This window comes from Tachyglossus aculeatus, chromosome X4 (assembly GCF_015852505.1).
Source record: "Tachyglossus aculeatus isolate mTacAcu1 chromosome X4, mTacAcu1.pri, whole genome shotgun sequence".
NCBI classification, from domain to species: domain Eukaryota; kingdom Metazoa; phylum Chordata; class Mammalia; order Monotremata; family Tachyglossidae; genus Tachyglossus; species Tachyglossus aculeatus.
This window is the reverse complement of record NC_052098.1, coordinates 37,436,069-37,455,236: the sequence shown is the minus strand read 5'-3', so window position 1 is coordinate 37,455,236 and position 19,168 is coordinate 37,436,069. Positions and strand designations below refer to the sequence as shown.

General features: G+C 42.0%; 1 protein-coding gene across 1 annotated transcript in view; it reads left to right on the top strand.

The window, feature by feature from the left end:
* LOC119947969 (methylthioadenosine phosphorylase) overlaps positions 1–19,168 on the top strand; it is a 56,557-nt gene that overhangs the window by 3,345 nt on the left and 34,044 nt on the right. Inside the window, exons 2-4 of the mRNA XM_038769690.1 lie at positions 12,595–12,681; positions 14,313–14,371; positions 16,566–16,733. Of these exons, the coding sequence (XP_038625618.1) occupies positions 12,595–12,681; positions 14,313–14,371; positions 16,566–16,733 (314 nt within the window). The remainder of the gene's footprint in view (positions 1–12,594; positions 12,682–14,312; positions 14,372–16,565; positions 16,734–19,168) is intronic.

Genomic DNA, 19,168 nt, shown 5'->3' with positions numbered 1-19,168 from the left:
GCAGGTTTTGGTGATGGCTTTCCTGTTTACTTCAGAGAGGAAATTATCTCCCTGGATATTTTCCAGGCACAGTGGCCTCAGTCAAAGCTTGGAGCCCAGTGCCCTAAGACCCAGATTTTCTGGGACCTCTGGGAGATAGCAGAGATTTTTTTCTGCCTTGGCAGTGCACCTCAGCACTGGGATATCTCCTTTTACTGGCTCTTCGAAGCAACTAGGTCTTGGAAGATTTCAAACAATGGTCCTTATTACGTGTGCTTTTGTTGAAGTCTGGGAGATACAGGAAATGGCCACAGGCCTTAGGGAGTTACATAATACTGCCCCTTAAAAGGATCACACTACAGTAGGACACGCAGAAAAAAAGGATTTATTATAATACAATTCAAAATTCAGGCCTGCAGAATAATGAACTAGTTGAACAATTCAAAGATTGAACCGAAAACTGGCAGTTGGTTACTGTTTTAGATGGTGGTAGGTGGGGTAGGGGAATGCTGTCCATGGGCTCACTGCCTATTATACGCAGAACTGCCATTTTCTTCTCAACACTCAGTTGTGGGGGAACAGGTTTTCTGCCCATACTCGGGGGCAGAACTGTGCCTCATATTTTTGTTGCTGCCTGGAGATTGGAGGTATCTTCTTATAGCAAAGTTCTTTGCCAGCATTCACTTGACTCCAAGTGGTAGAGCATAATGCAGCCCATCTGCCTGGTCTCATTTCTGAGGAATCGTACTGAGTTTTGGGAACGCTTCCAGGTTGTGGTCCAAAAGGCACTACGTGCTGAAGAGTTGTTATATTCCAAGCCCCATTTACTGCTTCATTTGCAAGCTGACACATTAGCCATGTCTTAACTGGCCCAGTGCATTTTTGAAAGAACGTTTTCCATTTGAAAAAAATAATTGGGGCCTTAAATGTCCATTGAGCAAGCTTAACATTGAGAGCCATGCTAACATTAGTGAGGAATGCATTGGGCAGAAGGCAAAACCAATTTTCTTGAAATGCATGTATACTGTGACACCTTTGCCCAAATGACAGGTTGCTTTTTTGGGCATTTCTACCCCTCGGTCGTGTTTTCCAGCCTGGAATTCAGGGTGATATGTTGTGAGGGGGAGCAGGGCAGAGTTGCTGGCCCCCTTGAATTGCAGCTCTCAATTGAACGTATTCCTGGGGCAATTAGGAAGTGTGCATAAGGATGCAACCTTGTTGAAAATTTGTCCTGTTTGCTTAAATGCTCCATAAAGTTTTCAGCTATTTCATGCTGAATTGTGACCCAAAGTACCAGTGTCAAAATCTTCTGACTTTTAGTTGGCTACAGAGATGTATTAGTACTGTGAAGATGCAGGCAGATGCCATAATTTTTTTTTTAAACCTGTCATTGTGCCTGTCCCAGGCAGGCACTGTAGACCCTGCATGGTCTGAGCTAAGTCCATGATTCCCAAAGTCGATGGAACCACATTGCTTGGCCCAACCTCCCCGAGCTCTTGTGGTTTTTTTTTTTTCTAGAATGTATTAAGTGCTTACTATGTCTCAAACACTGTTCTAGGCCCTGGGATAGATACAAGGTAATTAGGTCAGACACAGTTCCTGTCCAGCATGGGGCTCACAGTCTTAAGTATTCATTCATTGTTGTATTTTTTGAGCACTTACTGTGTGCAGAGGACTGTACTAACCTCTTGGGAGAGTGCAGTACAACAGTAAACAGACACATTCCCTGCCCACAGTGAGTTTACAGTCTGGAGAACAGAGGCATGGAGAAGTGAAGTGACTTGCCCAAGGTCACCCAGTAGGCAATTGGCAGAGCCAGGTCCTCTGACTCCCAGGCCTGTGCTCTTTCCACTAGGCCACACTGCTTCTTTGTCCCAACCATTGCCTCATTTCAAGGGTTTCGCACTGGAATACTGCTGTGCACATGCTATAATCTGGTGATCTGTGGTTGTCTGGCTCACTTGGCAACTGTGTACAGGTGTTAGCATCCTCTGGAAGTGTGTTCTAAGCTACTTGTGGTCCATCCCGGTCCATGGAAACTGGGATCCACTGCTGGTTCTGGGATGGGTACAGACAGGCTGGTTTGGGACCCAGATTTCTAGCTAATCTTGTAGGGCCCTACAATGTGGTAACTGATCTATTTTAACTTCCAAATAGCCGGCATGTATTTTTTAATACGACTAGTACTGGAGTGGTTGACAGTTCATGGAATAATTAAAACTAATCAAGCAGTGTGGCCTAGCAGAAAGAGCATGGGCCTGGGAGTCAGGTGTCATGGATTCTAATTCTGGATCTGTCAGACTTGTGACTTTGGGCAAGTCACTCCACTGCTGTAAAATGGGGATTAAGACTGCGAGCCCATGTGGGACAACCTTGTATCTACCTTGTATCTACCCCAGCTCTTAGAACAGTGCTTGACACACTGTGAGAGCTTATCAAATACCATAATTATTATAATTATTATTATTCTTTGTGACAGTTTCCTCTTGGTGATGTTTTTCCTTCTCCTTTCCACTGTGAGTCCCATGTGGAACAGATAAGCACTATGACTGATCTGCTTATATTATGTATATCCTGGCGATTAGTGCAGTGTTTGGCACACACTAAGCGCTTAACAAGTACCACAAGTATTGTTAAATTTATTGAACACCTACCAAGTGCTAAACACTGTCTTTCTTGATGGAGTCTCTCATTGAAAATGACTGGTAAGCATTAGTCCTGTCACTTGAACTGTGTCACCTGAGGGACACGGTCAGCTGCATGAGAAGGTTAGCCCTGGGTGTTTTGCATCACCTAAAACCTTCCTTCACTTTGGCAGTTCTCCTTTTCTGCAGCAGTGTATTTGCCCTCAAAAGACTGAATAGCTGAATGGCAGTTTTGGTTCCAAGAAGATCTGCCTTGTGCCCTGAGTTCCTAAGCACTAGTGTTAATGGAGCACGTTTTGAAGTTCGCTCTGGTTATGTCTTTGGTTCCTTTTCCCTTTGGCCACCTCTAGAGTGTATGCCCCAGTGCCAAGCTCTCCATATAAGATTGTTTTGAGAATTCCATCCTGGATGACTGCACCATTGCGGCTGAGTTCTGATTATCGTTGCTTTGGTGCCTGTGGCCCCGTAATGTTGCAGTAGATACGATTGATGGATTACAGGACCAGCCATCCTCATTAGACAACACAAGTAGAACTGATCGAGATGTTCTATATGCCCTTGGTATGGTATCCGTGCCTCACAGTTCATTCATTCAGTTGTATTTATTGAGTACTTACTGTGTGCAGAGCACTGTAATAAGCGCTGGGAAAGTACAGTTCAGCAATAGAGACACAATCTGTGACGCCTTCTTTCTCTTGCCAGAATGTGTACAGCAGATGGATAAGCTCGTACCTACCATACTGGTATACTTCCACAGGTATGCTGTCTGGACCAGCAGCTTTTTCTTCTGAAGCTTAACCTAGAACCTTCAGTGTATCTGTGGTTAGTGGAAATGTGAGCTGGGTAACTGTAGGAAAATGTTCCAGATCATCATCATCATCACAATTGCGGTATTTGTAAAGCACTTCCTATGTGCCAAGAACTTTACTAAGTGCTGAAGTGGATACAAGATAATCAGGTCAGACACAGTCTCTGTACCCACATGGTGCTCATGGTCTTAGGGGAAGGGAGAACAGGTATTGAATCCCCAATTTTCAGTTGAGGAAACTAAGGCATAGAGAAGTTGTGACTTTCCCAAAGTCACGCAGCAGGCAAGTGGTGGAGCTGGGATTAGAACCCAGTACCTCCACCTCCCAAGCTCATGCTCATTTCACTAGGCCATGTTTATAGCTGAATCCAAGACAGTTGATGAGCACTTGAGAACTTTATTGAAGTGTTCACACCTCTTGCCCAGGACTGCAGTGTGATCAACCAGCAGTTTTGTCTGTCTTCCCCCTCGAGCCTATAATATCCTTATGGACATGGAACATGTCTACCAACTTGGTGATATTGTATTCTCCCAAGCACTTAGTACAGTGCCGTGCACACAGTCAGTGCTCAATAAATGTGATTGATTGATAAATACTATTGATTAACATTTAAGAAGGGATTGGGGCCACTTTGGTCCAGTGACTGGGCAAAGCCCCTAGAAAAATTTCCTGTTCTTGTGGTCATGTGTTCCCTGCTTCAGCTTTTGCCGTCCACAATTTCTCCTTCACCTGGCATAGCTGAGCTTGTGCCAACTGTGTGGTGTGCTGATAGGTCATAGTCTGGGCAAGCGCACTGACCATATGACTGATCCAGGTGTAGAGAACCATCAAGTGGTCATTGATTCCTCCTTCCAGAATGAAACTGAAATGTTTTAACAGGAGACATTTTGATCTCAAGCCCAACACCAGCCTGCTGCTGTTCTTGAAACAGATCGACAAACCAGTATAAAACATACAGCTATACCCCAGGTTACAGTCATTCTCTGATACATGTATATACAGCCCGAGAATACATCTAGTATTGTTTGATACTTTATCCCAGCTTAAACCACCCAATAATGTAACCATCAGCTCAAGTTGCTAAAGCAGGTGAAGAAGTTATGGTTTCTCCATCATTAGGATTTGGGGATTAAGAAGTCTTGTATCAATTCTTTTAAAAGTGAATGAATTTATAAAAATAATTGAAGGAGACCCTGATGGTGAGCTCCTTGTGTGCAGGAAGTGTGTCTACCAACTCTGTTGTGTTGAATTCTCCAGAGTGCTTAGTACAGTGCTCTGCACACGGTAAATGCTTAGTAAATACCATTGAATGAATGAATGGAGTTTAAAGTTGTGCAGAGGTGTTCAGAAGGAGTTATCCCACTTCAGTGTACTTTAACTTAAATTGGACTAATTATTCCCTAAACGTGAATAAACACAAGAAGCTACTTTTGTAGCCTTCTGTACAGGCTCATAATCATAGTCTAACTCATTTGTCTTTTTTTAATTGCATGGAGGGGTGTGTTTAGTTAATGCTGGATAACTTTTCACCTTGTTTAAAACTGCAAAGCATCATTCTTAAGTGATCTGAGTAACCTTTCATTATACCTGTCAGCTATGTATTTAAAACGGTCATTTGTGATGTTATGTTTTAATTGATGTTAATCACTAAACAATAGTTTAATGATTAATGTTACAGTATATATCTTAGAAAGGAATCTCATATTCCAATATTCCAGAAGTTCTGAAACTGATCTCAAGGTATAACATGTCTGTAGGAAAATATGTCTCATTTTCAAGGAACATAACCTTGCCGTTTTGTGGGGTATTCCTGTATCCAGGACCAATTTTTTTTTTAAATGGTATTTGTTGAGCACTTACTTTGTGCCAGGCACTGTACTTCGTGCTGGGTAGATGCAAGACAATCAGGTTGGACACAATCTGTGTCCCACATGGAGCTCACAATCCCCATTTCACAGATGAGGTAACTGAGGCACAGAAAAATTAACTGATTTACCTAAGGTCACACAGCAGACAAATGGTGGAGCAGGACTAGAATCTAGTTCTAGAAGGCTTAACTTCCTTTAAACTAGGTACTCGAGGCTTTCTGTCTCATGTGGGGCTATTATGCCTGGCTAGCTAATGACGATGGCATTTATTAAGCACTTACTATATGCCAAACACTGCTAAGCTCTGGGATAGGTACAAGATAATCAGGTTGAAACTCACAGTCTAAGAGGGAAGGAGAAAAGTTATTTTATACCCATTTTGCAGAAGTGGAAACTAATGCACAGATAAAATGAATTGACCTACCCATGATCACACTGCAGGCAAGTTGCAGGACCGAGACTAGAATTCAGCTCTCCTGACTCCCAGTTCCATGCTCTTTCTGATGATCACCATTGCTGCTTAATGTAGTTGTCATGTCTGACAGTGAGTGGACATTTTGAGAGGAATCCGATTTTTTGTCCATTTTTTTTCCTCCCACTGAGCTGGATGACCAGTTGGCTGCAAGCGACCAACAAGGTACTGCTGAAGCGAGTGATTTTTAAGATTATTTTTGTTCCCTTTTCTGGATTGGTGAGAGCAGCCTTGTCTCTGTATAGGGCTGCTTTGGCATGCGAGAAGGATATGGGTGCCACCATTACTTCTGCTCAACGACGAACGACCTTTACTTTCGCATCACCTGCCTGCCAGTTCGTGACTAAGAGTCTCCAACAGCATCCTCGGTCGGCCCCCATCCCCCCTTACCCATCACCACACTACTTCCGACAGGAGGACCTTAGCTCCCTCCCACACTATTGTTTAGGGATTGTTAACATAAATTAAAGCATAACATCACAAATGAGGAATTAGAGTATGATTATGAGCCTGTTCAGAAGGCTACAGAAGTAGAGCCTTCTTGTGTTTTTTTCAGGTTTCATGCTTTGTGGCTTGCACAGAACCATCTACATAATAATACTTGTGCTGTTCATGAGCCAAGCATTAGTGGAGATATGATTCAGTCAAATGACTCCACTTCCCCTTTTGCCTGTTGTGTTCCAGACATAGAGTGCAGCAAGTTAAGAGGAGGGCAGAGTGTTGGGGTTTTTTTAATGGTATTTAAGTGCTTAGTATGTGCCAGGCACTGTGCTAAGCATTGGGCACAGTCCATGTCCCACATGGGGCTCACAGTCTTAATCCCCATTTTCCAAATGAGGCAACTGAGTCACAGAGAAGTGAAGTGACTTGCCTAAGGTCAAACAGCAGGCAAGTGGCGGAGTCAGGATTAGAACCCATGTCCTTTTGACTCCCAGGCCTGTGCTTTATCCACTAGGCCCCACTGTTTCTCTGCAGAGTTGCAGCCCACTGTGAAATGCACGTAAGACTTTTACATGCAAAACCCATTTACTGCCCAGGTGACCACAGTGTAGTGCTGGCATTCTACTCTGTGAGCCAGCTGCCATTGCAGTTTTTGCTATCCATTGTACAAAGTGTTTGGGGCAATACAATGGAAGCACAACATATTTCCTACCCTTGTAGTTTAATTGGGGGGGGGGGGGGGCGCAAATGGTGGGAGCAGGAGGAAGAACAAGGATATAACAAGTAACACAAACATATCCAGATGAAATAACTGAAAAAAATTATTCATCGTATGCATAAAAATGTACACAGGCACCCAAGTATTGAGGATAGGAATAAAATGCATAAATACTGAATGGGGATGTTGGGTATTGATGCAACTGGTGAATCAATCGGAGCAGGCTTTTAGGGGCTAGGGTTGGGATTTTAACAGGGCTTTGAAGGTGAGGAGAATGGTGGCCCATTGGATTTGGGAGAGAAAGGGGAGTTTCAAGCTGACAGGACTGAGCGAGGGGTCAAAGACAGGAGAGTCAAGTGAAGTATAGATAGGTAGGCTTGGGAGGAACGAAGAGTATGAGCTGGAAGGGGTAGTGGGCGAAGAGATATCTACAATAGAAAGCTGGAGGAGAGACTGTTGTGGGCAGGGAACATGTCTACCAACTCTGTTCTCCTCAGAACACTGCTCAGCACACAGTAAGCACTCGATAAATACCACTGATTGATTGATTGAGCATCATGAAGCCAATAGTAAGGTTTTTTTGCTTGATGTGGAAGAAGATGGGAACCTTTAAAAGATGTTGAAGAATGGAGAGGTGCCAAGCAGCGTGGCCTGGTGGAAAGAACATGGGGCCTGGGAGTCAGAGGACCTGGGTTCCAATACTGCCATGCCACGTGTCTGCTGTGTGACCTTAGGCAAGTCACCTAACTTCTCTGTGCCTCAGTTACCTCATCTGTAAAATGGGGACAAGTGGCAGATTTGGGATTAGACACCATGTCATCTTGACTTCCAGGCCTGTGCTGTTTCTTATTGTAAGGAATATAGTAGCTAGGTAGCTGTAGCACTTTAAGAATATGTAACTTTTTAAAAAACAGTAAAATTTAAGAAAGCCAAATAACTGAGGTAATGTGAATGATAAGATCCTTATGGGCGGGAAGTGTGTTTTGCCTTTTTTAAAAAGTATTTTTAGTAACATGGACAATCCAGCTATTTTCTTGTACTATCAAGGACTCACCACAAGATGGCAGCAATATACAACTAATATTTCTTTGAGCCAGTGCTTGCTTAGCCTGAGGGGTTGAGGAAGTGTATCAGAGCAGTGAATATTGGGGCATGTGACCGCCAAAGGATTTGTGCAGTTACAAGGAGGCAATATGAGAAGTTAATTGTATTTAAGTAGTCTTTGAGGGCTGAGAGTGAGGAGTTTTTGCCTGATTGGTTGATTGGTAGCCACTGTAGATTTTTGAGGAGGGGAGTAACATGCCCAGAGTGTTTCTGCACAAAGATGATCCGGGCAGCAGCGTGAAGTATAGATTGAAGGGAGAGACATGAGGATGGGAGATCAGAGAGGAGGCTGATGCAGTAATCCAGTCGGGATAGGATGAGAGATTGAATGAACAAGGTAGCAGTTTGGATGGAGAGGAAAGGGCGGAAGATAATAATGAAGATAATGATGTTTTTCAGCAGTTCCTGCTCCAGCTCTCTTGTCATCCTTCTCTCTTGGGGTGGCAAACACATTAATCTGTGCTGGTTACCCAGGATATCCAAATTGACTCTTCTTTATGAGGTTTATTTCATTACAGTTAGCTGAGCTAGAGTTTATTTTTTTATTGGTATTTTTTAAGTGCTTACTAAGCTCCAGGCACTGTACTAAGCACTGGGGTAGATACAAGCTAATCAGGTTGGACACAGTTCATGTCTCAATGGGATTCACAGCCTTAAATCAATTAGAGAAATAGTGTTCCTTAGTGGATAGAACACAGGCTTGGGAGTCAGAAGAACTTGGCTTCTAATCCTGGCTCCACCATTTGACCGCTGTGTGACCTTGGGCAAGTCATTTAGCTTCTCTGAGCCCTGGTTAACACATTGTGAAAAAGGGATTAAGACTGTGAGCCCCATGTGGGACAGATTAAGACTGTGAGCCCCATGTGAGACAGGGACTGTGTCTAACCTGATTAGCTTGTATAATAATAATAATTGCAGTATTTAAGTGCTTATTATGTGCTAAGCACTGGGGTGGATACAAGCAAAACAAGTTGGACACAGTCCCTGCCCCAAGTGGGCCTCATAGTCTCAGTCTCCATTTTACAGATGAAGTAACTGAGGCACAGAGAAGTGAAGTGACTTGCCCACGGTCACACAGCAGACATGTGGCAGAGCTGGGATTAGAAGCCTAGGGCATAGTAAGCACTTAACAAATACCAATAAAAAAAGAAACTTTCTCAAGTAACTGTAATGAAATAAACCTATCCACTATGTCATGCTGCTTTTGCCTGGTACATAGTAAGTGCTTACCAAATACTATGTAAAAAAATGGTAGTTTGTTCGTTCATTGATTCATTCAATCATATTTATTGAGTGCTTACTGTGTGCGGAGCACTGTACTAAGCACTTGGAAAGTACAATTCGGCAACAGAGACAATCCCTACCCAATAACGGGCTCACAGTCTAGAAATTGAGTAGTTATTGAGTTTTTACTATGTGCAGAGCACTGTACTAAATACTTGGGAGAGTACATTACAACAGAAGTAGCAGCCACATTCCCTGCCCATAACAGGCAAAAAATCTAGAGGACGAGTTTACATGAGGTCAGTGAGGCACAGAGAAGCTAAACGACTTGCCCAAGATCACACAGCAGACAAGTGGCAGAGTCAGGATTAGAACCTAGGTTATCTGACTCACAGGCCTATGCTTTTCCACTATCATCATCATCAATCATATTTATTGAGTGCTTACTGTGTGCAGAGCTTGGGAAGTACAAGTTGGCAACATATAGAGACAGTCCCTACCCAACAGTGGGCTCACAGTCTAATCCACAGTCTAGTCCACTAGGCCACACTGCTTCCCTTTCTTTACTTTATTTTTAATTCTAGTATTCAGTACAAATATAAATTGAAAAAGCCATCAGCTGGTTCCCTCTTACCTACCCATTCTCTTCTTCTAATCCCACAACAGAAAGAGATCTTTGCTCCTCTTAAGGTAACCTACCTCGTTCTTAAGTCTCTTATGGCCTATCCATTACCTTTGCTCATGCCTGGAATTCCCCCCTCTAGTTCTGCCAAACCATGTGTCTCTTCCTTCCTAAAAAGTCACCTCCAAGGAGCATTTCACTGTCATTGACAGTCGTCACTGTCATCAGTGGTATTTCTTGAATGCCCATTGAGTATTGAAGCACTTGGGAGAGTAGAATACAAGCAAGACACATGATCACTGTCCTCTAGGAGTTTGCAGTCTAATGGGGTGAACTGACAAAAATCATTTATTTGTAGTGGGAGCAGGAGGAAGAAAAAGAACAGGAAGTGGTATAAATGCATCAGGATTAAAAAATTGAGTAAATAATTGAGTATTCAAGCAAAAATATAGGCAGGTATATAAATGCTGAGGATATGAAATCATATCCTTCGCTGGAGAAGCAGCATCATGACCTAGTGGAAAGAGCATGGGCCTGGGAGACAGAGGACCTGGATTCTAATCCAACTCTGCCATGTGTGTGCTGTTAAATCTTAGGCAAGTCACTTAACTTCTCTGTACCTCAGTTACTTCATCTGTAAAATGGGGATTAAGATTGTGAGCCCCCATGTGGGACATGGACTGTGCCCATCCTGATTAGCTTGTGTCTACCCCAGTGCTTAGTACAGTGCCTGGAACAAAGTGAGCACTTAAGTACCTTGAAAAAAATTGTATTATTTATTGAGTGCCTACTGTGTGCAGAACAGGTCAAGGATGAAGGGAAGCTTTCTCAGTGGAGTGGGGGTTCCATAGGCTTCACTTGGCTGAGGGATGGGGAGGAAAGAAGGGATGGCATGAGGGGTGGGAAGGGTTTGGATGGGAGAGTACTAAACTCTTGGGAGAGTACAGAGAGGAGCAGCGTGGTCTATTGGAATGAGCATGGGCCTGAGAGTCAGAGGACCTGGGTTCTAATCCCAGCTCTTAACACTTGTCTGCTTTGTGACCTTGGACAATTCACTTAACTTCTCTGTGCTTCAATTTCCTCATCTATAGAGTGGGGATTAAATACCTTTTCTCCCTCCTGCTTAGACTGTAAGCCCTGAATGGGACAAGGACAGTGTCTGACCTAATCCTGGCTCCGCCACTTGTTTGCTGTGTGACTTGGGCAAGTCACTTTACTGTGCCTCAGTTACCTCATCTGTACATTGGGGATTGAGACTGGGAGCCCCATGTGGGACATGGACTGTGTCCAACATGATTTGCTTGTGTCCACCCCATAGCTTAGTACAGGGCCTGGTACATACTAAGTGCTTGACAAATACCACAGTAGTCATTATTAATACCATAGCAATGGTGGATATAATCCCTTCCCACAAGGAGTTTACTGTCTAGAGGGGGAGAAATGAAATGTGTAAGTGCTTAGGTTAGAATTGGGTTGATTTGAATTGGATGTTATTAATCAGGAAGGTTCCCTGGAGGAAGTGGGGAAAGTTAGGAGGGAAAATGAGAAGTTCAGTTTTAGACACTGAGTTTGAGGTCCAATGCTGCAACCTTGGTATTATCCTTGATTCATCTCTCTCTTTCAACTCACACATGCATTCAGTGAGTTACTAAATCTTGTCAATTATATCTCCACATCTTCAGAATTTGGTCCTCCCTCTCATTCACTCAGTCATATTTATTGAGCGCTTACTATGTGCAAAGCACTGTACTACGCATTTGGGAGAGTATAATATAACAGTAAACAGACACATTCCCTGCCCACGAGCTCTCCATCCCCAGTAGTTGAAGCGCTCGTCATATCCTTTCTCATCTACCTCCTTGACCACCTAACTGCAGCTTCTCCCCTTTCCAGTCCATGCTTCGCTCTACTGTTGGATCATCTCTCAAAAAAAACCATTTCTGCGCACGTGTCCTCACTCCTTAAAAACCTTCAATTGTCCATTCATCTCCACATTAAGCAGAAACCTCACCATCAGATGCAAGGCACTCAAACGTCTCTCTCCCCCCTACTTATCCTTGTTTCTCGTCCATTATTATTATTAGTAGTAGTAATTTATTATTAGTAATTTTTTTAGTATTTGTTCAGCACTTACTATGTGCCAGGCACTGTACTAAATCCTAGGGTAGATACAAGATAATCAGTTTGGATGCAGTCCCTCTCCCCGTTTTACAGATGAGGTAACTGAGGCACAGAAAAGCGAAATGACTTGCCCAAGGTCACACAGTAGACAAGTGGCAGAGCCAGGATTAGAGCCCAGATCCTCTGACTCCCAAACCTGAGCTCTATCCATTAGGTGATGCTATAGATTATCTTTTATCTGCTCTGGCTCTTAGTACAGCGTATGGCACATGGTACACGCTTAACAAATACCATAAAAATAAAAAAAAGTAGCGGAGCTGGAATTAGAACCCAGTTCTTCTGACTCCCAGGCCCACTAAGACATGCTGCTTCTCAGTGCTCTGAACCCAGTAGGTGCTCAAGGATGCAGCTGCTGATGACAACAGTTCACATTGTACAATCTTCCTTGTGTTTTAGTGAAATTTTCACATCTTGTTTAGCAATGCTTATGGGTTAGAAGATGGCAAATATAGTCAGTGGTTTAAGGGGAATTCTGGATCAGTTTTGAATTTACAATATGAATTTATCATCATTTACAACTTTTTTTTCTAGATTGGAATTATTGGTGGAACAGGCCTGGATGATCCTGAAGTCTTAGAAGGAAGAACTGAAAAATATGTTGAGACCCCATATGGCAAGGTTGATATAACTCTGTGTGTTAAATGTTGCATTTATTCCTGCCATCTGCACTGTAGTATTTTAAAAGAGATGGCATTGTTAACTGTTTAAACCTTAAAAACTACTTGTCCCTGAAATTTGTTTTTATCTTATATCATTTTTGAAATATTTGAGATGTCACCTAGGCTGGAATATCACCTCAGTAAGTGCCATGCACATACTGATGCTTTAACAAATGCTTTTTGGTGAGTGTGAGACTTGACTGCCCGACTCTTGAGAGAGAAGTGAAAGCAGATGAGATTCAGGTTCTCAAAAGCAGAAATTTTGTAACACTGGCACTGAATAGAATGGGGGAAAAAAACCCAAACAGCACTTTATAAAGTTGTTTTCACTTATTTGTCTGCTACAAAGCACATTACAGTACATCAATTCTGAATCTCCAAGAACTTAAGGAAAAGTGGAAATACCAGGCAAAGAAGTGGCACCACTAAAGAATATTAGTGTTGGACCTAAGAATCGAAATAAATGATTATTTAGTCCCCTTATATCTTTGTCAGACCCAAAAGTTAACACTCTTGGGGTAAAATTATTGTATTTTGTTGCTTAAATTTTTATTTAGTTTGTAGTGATGGGTTAAATTAAAATGCAAGAGGATAATTACGTTGTTGCATGCTGAAGTAGAACCTGACATTGGTTGTCCAAATCAAGTAAAATGGAGGTTTAAAGCATGTGCTCAAAAGAGTTATTCCCCCACTCCGTTCACAGAGCATTGAGTCATAAGCAAAATATATAGGCTGAAACCACATCCTGTTGATATATCATATATTTTGATTAAAATGGTTGTGTGATGATTTAGGAATGCAAACAGTAAAAGAAGTTTGTTCTTTGTTTTCTTCTTTTCTTTGCTCTGCTCTGCCAGCCATTACCCACAACCATTCTTCCCAGTATGCAAGTGCAACTCTTGGCACAAAAGGCTTAACAGGTGTCGACCAGTAAAGCCAATTTTGTAATGTGATCTGCAACAGCCTGTTTTTCACTAGGTCACCTGAGATATTTCCTTTGCTTCAGTTGATTTATCTTAAATTATCCAACAGTCCAATGTAGTCCACCCTTTTAGGGTTGGGGACCACCCAGAACTGGGTGTGGGGCTGAGAACCAACTCGAGGGGTGGATGAAGGATTCCATTGAGGAATTTCAGCTTCTGAAGCTGCCAAGCCTTCCACCCACCTCACCTCCCTCTGAAGAACTTTGTCCTCCGAGGCCACATCTACCGGGTGGAAAGTTCCTTGTTATCTGGTTCCTATCAATAAATAATCAATAAAACAGAAGCCGGAGGAGTTGATCTTGAGGAGATTAGGCTGGCAGCAAGCAAGCAGAATAGAATTCCACAATGGAGGGCAACGCATTGGTATTCCCATGTGATGGGGATGAGGGAGGCCCTTTTTAACCAAACACCATGAATGGGACTGCTCTAGGAAAATGAACCCTCTGGAGTTTTGGGAAAGTGTGATGCAGGCTGAAATTAGGATTGGGGCTTGTTAAATCAAATTTTCCACAAAGCATTTGTTCCCGGGAAATTGGAATTTTGGAAACAATAAAAATGTCTTCCATGCTCAATGTGCGGTGACAGTCTCTCTCTAAATTGTTTGCAGCCATCAGATGCATTGATTTTGGGGAAAATAAAAAATGTCGACTGTGTCCTTCTTGCAAGGTAAAATGACCTTAACTTTGATTTTGTATGCATTTTGGAAAGTAGCATTTGCCATTTTTTTCCAGCTTGTTTGATGAAGGAGGTGATTGTTTTGACCTTCATATTGAGTAGAAAAGAACACTATTCAAATAGCACTAGATGGAGCCATCTAACCCTTTCATTTTCAGCAAATACCACATAAATGGTCACACAGGTGAAAACTTTTTTGCAAAGTAACAAATGCAGACTATGATGAAACTTTTAGTTGTAATTGTCAACAACTTAAAAGAAAAAATCATCTTTCTGTAAGGGTAAAATTCTCTCAAGGTTGAAGTATGTCACTGTAGGAATTGTAGGATTCTGTACTAGATTCCCAAGCTGAATGTGCTCAGTTCTGCCATTAACAGGTGATTTCAGGAGAACTAAGTGTAATGAATTGTCTTCTGCTCTGAATTTTTCATTCTGGCTTCCCTTCATTAGAACGTTTGCCTTATTGTAGGTTTGAAATGCCTTCGTTATATAAAGTAGGAGCCATGGAAAGATCTAAGGACGTGGTTGCCATTTTGTGGATTAGAGAATATTTTTTGGAATTTGACACATACACCTTGTTTCCCTACAACATGGAGATTGCTTTCTTGCAGAACTCAGTGCTAAGGAAAACTCCCTAGTTGTACTCACCATCTGGTATCCCATACAGGCACACGAACTGTTTCTTCCCAATCCAGACAGTGCTTTTGGTAGAAGTTCTCTAATTTTCCCATCTCATTCAAGCCAAAATGAAGAGCTAAAAGCACACATTGTCACAATACTGAGTGTGTTTGAAAATTGTTAGCTTTTATTCATTTTGTGCCCTGACAATCATCAAGATCAGGTCAGAAACTGAATCTCACCATGATCATTCCAGCAACAATCAGTTGGACTCTTTTGACCAAATAAATATGGCTGACAGTGCACAGTAGGCACAGTGCTTTTTTGCATTATTGTGGATGTCTGTTTGTATTTGTGTATTGATTTGGGGGGGGTTGTGGTTTTCTTTTTCCTTTAACAGGTTTTAAACCAGAATTCCCAACCCTGTGTTAGTTTTTCTTTTTTGTAAGGAGGGAAAAAACTTTCTCATGATTATCATTGTCACATGGCCTTTTTACAAAAATAGCTGAATTAAAAAAAATATGAGTATTGTTTTCAGTGGGTCGCACAGACCTTTTCCTACCTTTCATAAAGCACTTGTTAGGAAAATAAGATGTTTGTGCATTCTGGGAAATCACAAGTCTAGGTAACTTACATTATTTTTCCTAGTCCTTCCCAATCAATCAATCAATCGTATTTATTGAGCACTTACTGTGCTTCCCAGGCTTTACTCAAAAGCTCATTTCAAGGGGGATGGACTTGACTATCCGTGAGTGTGTGAAATGATTGAGCCGCTAGTTGCGTGCAGATATGTTTTTCTTTTTTAATTATAAATGCAAAATCCTGTTGTAAGACAGCGTTACCCAGTAGTGGTTGTAACTAGCAATCAATTTAGAAATCTAAATTCCACCATGTGGTACATGAACATTAATTGTGCAAGTGTACATCAATAAATGGCATGAAAACAATCACCTTGTGCTTTGCCTCTTTGCATGGTATTACAAACAACCAGCAGATGAAAGGGATGAAAAATTAAGGGTCCCAAACTTGAAATGCATGATAGACCCAGTATTTAATGTATTCATATTTCATTAAAGTTCTGAAGTTTAGCAACTATTTACCTGTTGCTATTTTACTGAAATTTATCTAAAGTTTTTGAATTCTCTTTAATGTAGGAAGCCAGTTTTTTGTTCCCAGCAATTACCAGCACACTAGGTTTATAATGTTGGTAGTTTATTCTAACTACAAAATTATTGATTTGCTGACTTTCAAAGGCTAAATACAGGGCCCTCAGAAGCAATCTTTAAATAATTTTCAGTATGTAACCAATTTCAGTCATCCTTTAGAAGGAGATGTTAACTTTAGCAAGCCTAGCTTCAGAGCAGCCAAATTAGCAAGTAATATTTGCATTTTCCTTTATTCTTCATAGAAAATTCAACTTAATAATTAAGTGTGTTTGGGATTGTTATACCAATTGTATGATCAGTAAAGTTTATAAATGGATCATACAACACAATAATTGGTGCTTTCATTTTACAGTAAGCAAGTTAAGTGCTTATGTGTTTCTTTTTTTTTTCTTCTGTCCTAGACATGGGAGGCAGCACACTATTATGCCATCACAAGTCAATTTCCGAGCCAACATCTGGGCCTTAAAGGAGGAGGGCTGCACTCATATCGTAGTGACTACTGCATGTGGCTCGTTAAGAGAGGAAATTCAACCTGGAGACATTGTCGTGATTGACCAGTTTATTGATAGGTAAGGGAACCATTTTATGGATTGCACCGTCCAGTCAATTTATTGCAGTTAATATTACTCTGTGTGTGTGTGTGTGTGTGTGTGTGTGTTTGATTAAACTAGTCACCTGAAAGAGTTAATGCACATCAAAAGAATGAGGGATTTGCTCCTTTTTCCCCCTTATGTGGTTATTCCTGCTATGAAAGAAAGCTGTCTTAGATGAGCTTGACATGAAGGTCACGCCGTTCCCAGGTAGTCAATCCGACTAAGCATTTGTACAGAGATACCTCAAACTCTAGGGAATTTTAGTTTTATTTAGGGAAATTTAAGTACCGAAGTTTCCTAAGAAGAAGAGGGGGAATTTGTTGCCTTCTAGTTAATAACTGCTGAGAATATTTTACTAACATTTAGTGAGCATTCATCTTATGGGCGGTGCTAGGTACTTTTGGAATGGGACGCAAAGGATGATTAGGAAAGCTGTAACCCCTTGCAAGGAGCCTAGGATGTAAGCGAGAAGCATTGACACAGATACACAGGGTAGAGCAGGCAAAAGGATGGAAGATTTGTTTTATCTGCCTTTCTGAATATTTGTGAGATAGGAAAGTTGTGCTGGATGTCATTGAATGCTTAGTTCTGGGGAGAGTTCCACCCTTTCCTCTCCATCCAAACTGCTTTTACACTGATCCAAACACTTGTTCTATACCACCTTGACTATTACATCTGCCTCTTCGCAGACTCCCTTCTCTCCCCACAACAGTCCATATTTCACTCTGCTGCCTTGATCGCTTTTCCCAAAAAAACGTTGTCCATGTCTCCCCACTCGTCATTCATTCATTCAGTCATATTTATTGAGTGCTTACTGTGTGCAGAGCACTTTACTAAGCGCTTGGAAAGTACAGTTCGGCAACAGAGACAATCCCTACCCAACAAGGGGCTCACAGTCTAGAAGGGGGGAGACACACAAAACAAAACCAGGAACTTCCAGTGGTTTTCCATCCACCTCTGCATCAAACAGAAACTCCTTACCATTGGCTTTAAAGCACTCAATCAGCTCACCCCCTTCTACCTTACCCCTCTGACCTACTACAGCCCGCCCGCACACTCCACTCCTCTAGTGCCATCATGCTTACTGTACTCCAAGCTCATCTGTCTCACCGCCACCTCCTTTCCCTTGTTCTCCCTCAGGCCTGGAACTCCCTCTTCCTCCATATTCACCAGACCACCATGCTCCTCACCTTCAAAGCCTTATTATGGTCACATTTCCTCCAAGAGGGCTTCCCTGATTAAACCCTCTCTTCCCCAACTCCTTCGCTCTTCTCCATCGTCTATGCACTTGGATCTGTACCCTTTGGGCACAGCTGTTATGTACATATCTTTAATTTTTTGGGGGAAGCAGCATGGCCTAGTGGAAAGAACACGGGCCTGGGAGTCAAAGGACCTCAGTTCTAATCCTGGCTCCTCCACGTGCCTGCTGTGTGATGTTGGGCAAGTCACTTGGGTGCCTCAGTTCCCTCATCTGCAGAACGGGGATTCAATACTTGTTCTCCCTCCTACTTAGATTGTGAGCCCCATGTGGGATATGATTTTCTTGTATCTACCCAAGCAGCGTGGCTCAGTGGAAAGAGCACGGGCTTGGGAGTCAGAGGTCATTGGTTCAAATCCCGGACCCACCGCTTGTCAGCTGTGTGACTTTGGGCAAATCACTAGACTTCTCTGCCTCAATTACCTCATCTGGAAAGTGGGGATTAAGACTGTGAGCCCCATGTGGACAACATGATCACCTTGTATCTCCCCCAGTGCTTAGAATGGTGCTTTGCACATAGTAAGCGCTCAACAAATGCTATTATTATTATTATTATTATTATTATTATTATTACAGTTCTTGGCACATAGTAAGCACTTAAGAAACACCATTATTATTTATTTATATTGATGTCTGTCTCCCCCTCTAAACTGTAAGCTTGTTGTGGGCAGGGAATGTGTCTACCAACTCCATAGTATTGGGCCCTTCCAAGTGCTTAGTACAGTATTCTGCACTCAGTAAGTGCTCAAGAAATACCATTTATTGAAAACAAAGGATAAAGAGGCAAAGTGATTGTCCATGGTTGTTCACGAGTCCAGTGTCATGAAACCCATGTGATACGGAAGGAGGTGTTTGGCGCTACAAGTGAATTTTATTTTAATGCAGTGAATTTCAAAATAAGTTTGTGGTAACCAAGAGGTCATGTTAAGTTTGTATGACTCAGAGTACTTTGGAGTTGTATGACAAAGCCTTAGTGAGAGTTTTTCAAGAAAATCTATTCATCTTCTCTTCCAAACAAGAACCCTCCTCCTTGTTCTACATTCCAGCCTATGAAATTTAGAAAGATTCTACACTTAATGAAAATCAGTGAAGCATATTGACTTGGCATAATTGTCGAAAAGACAATAGGGCACGGGAAAAAAGGGGAAAGGAG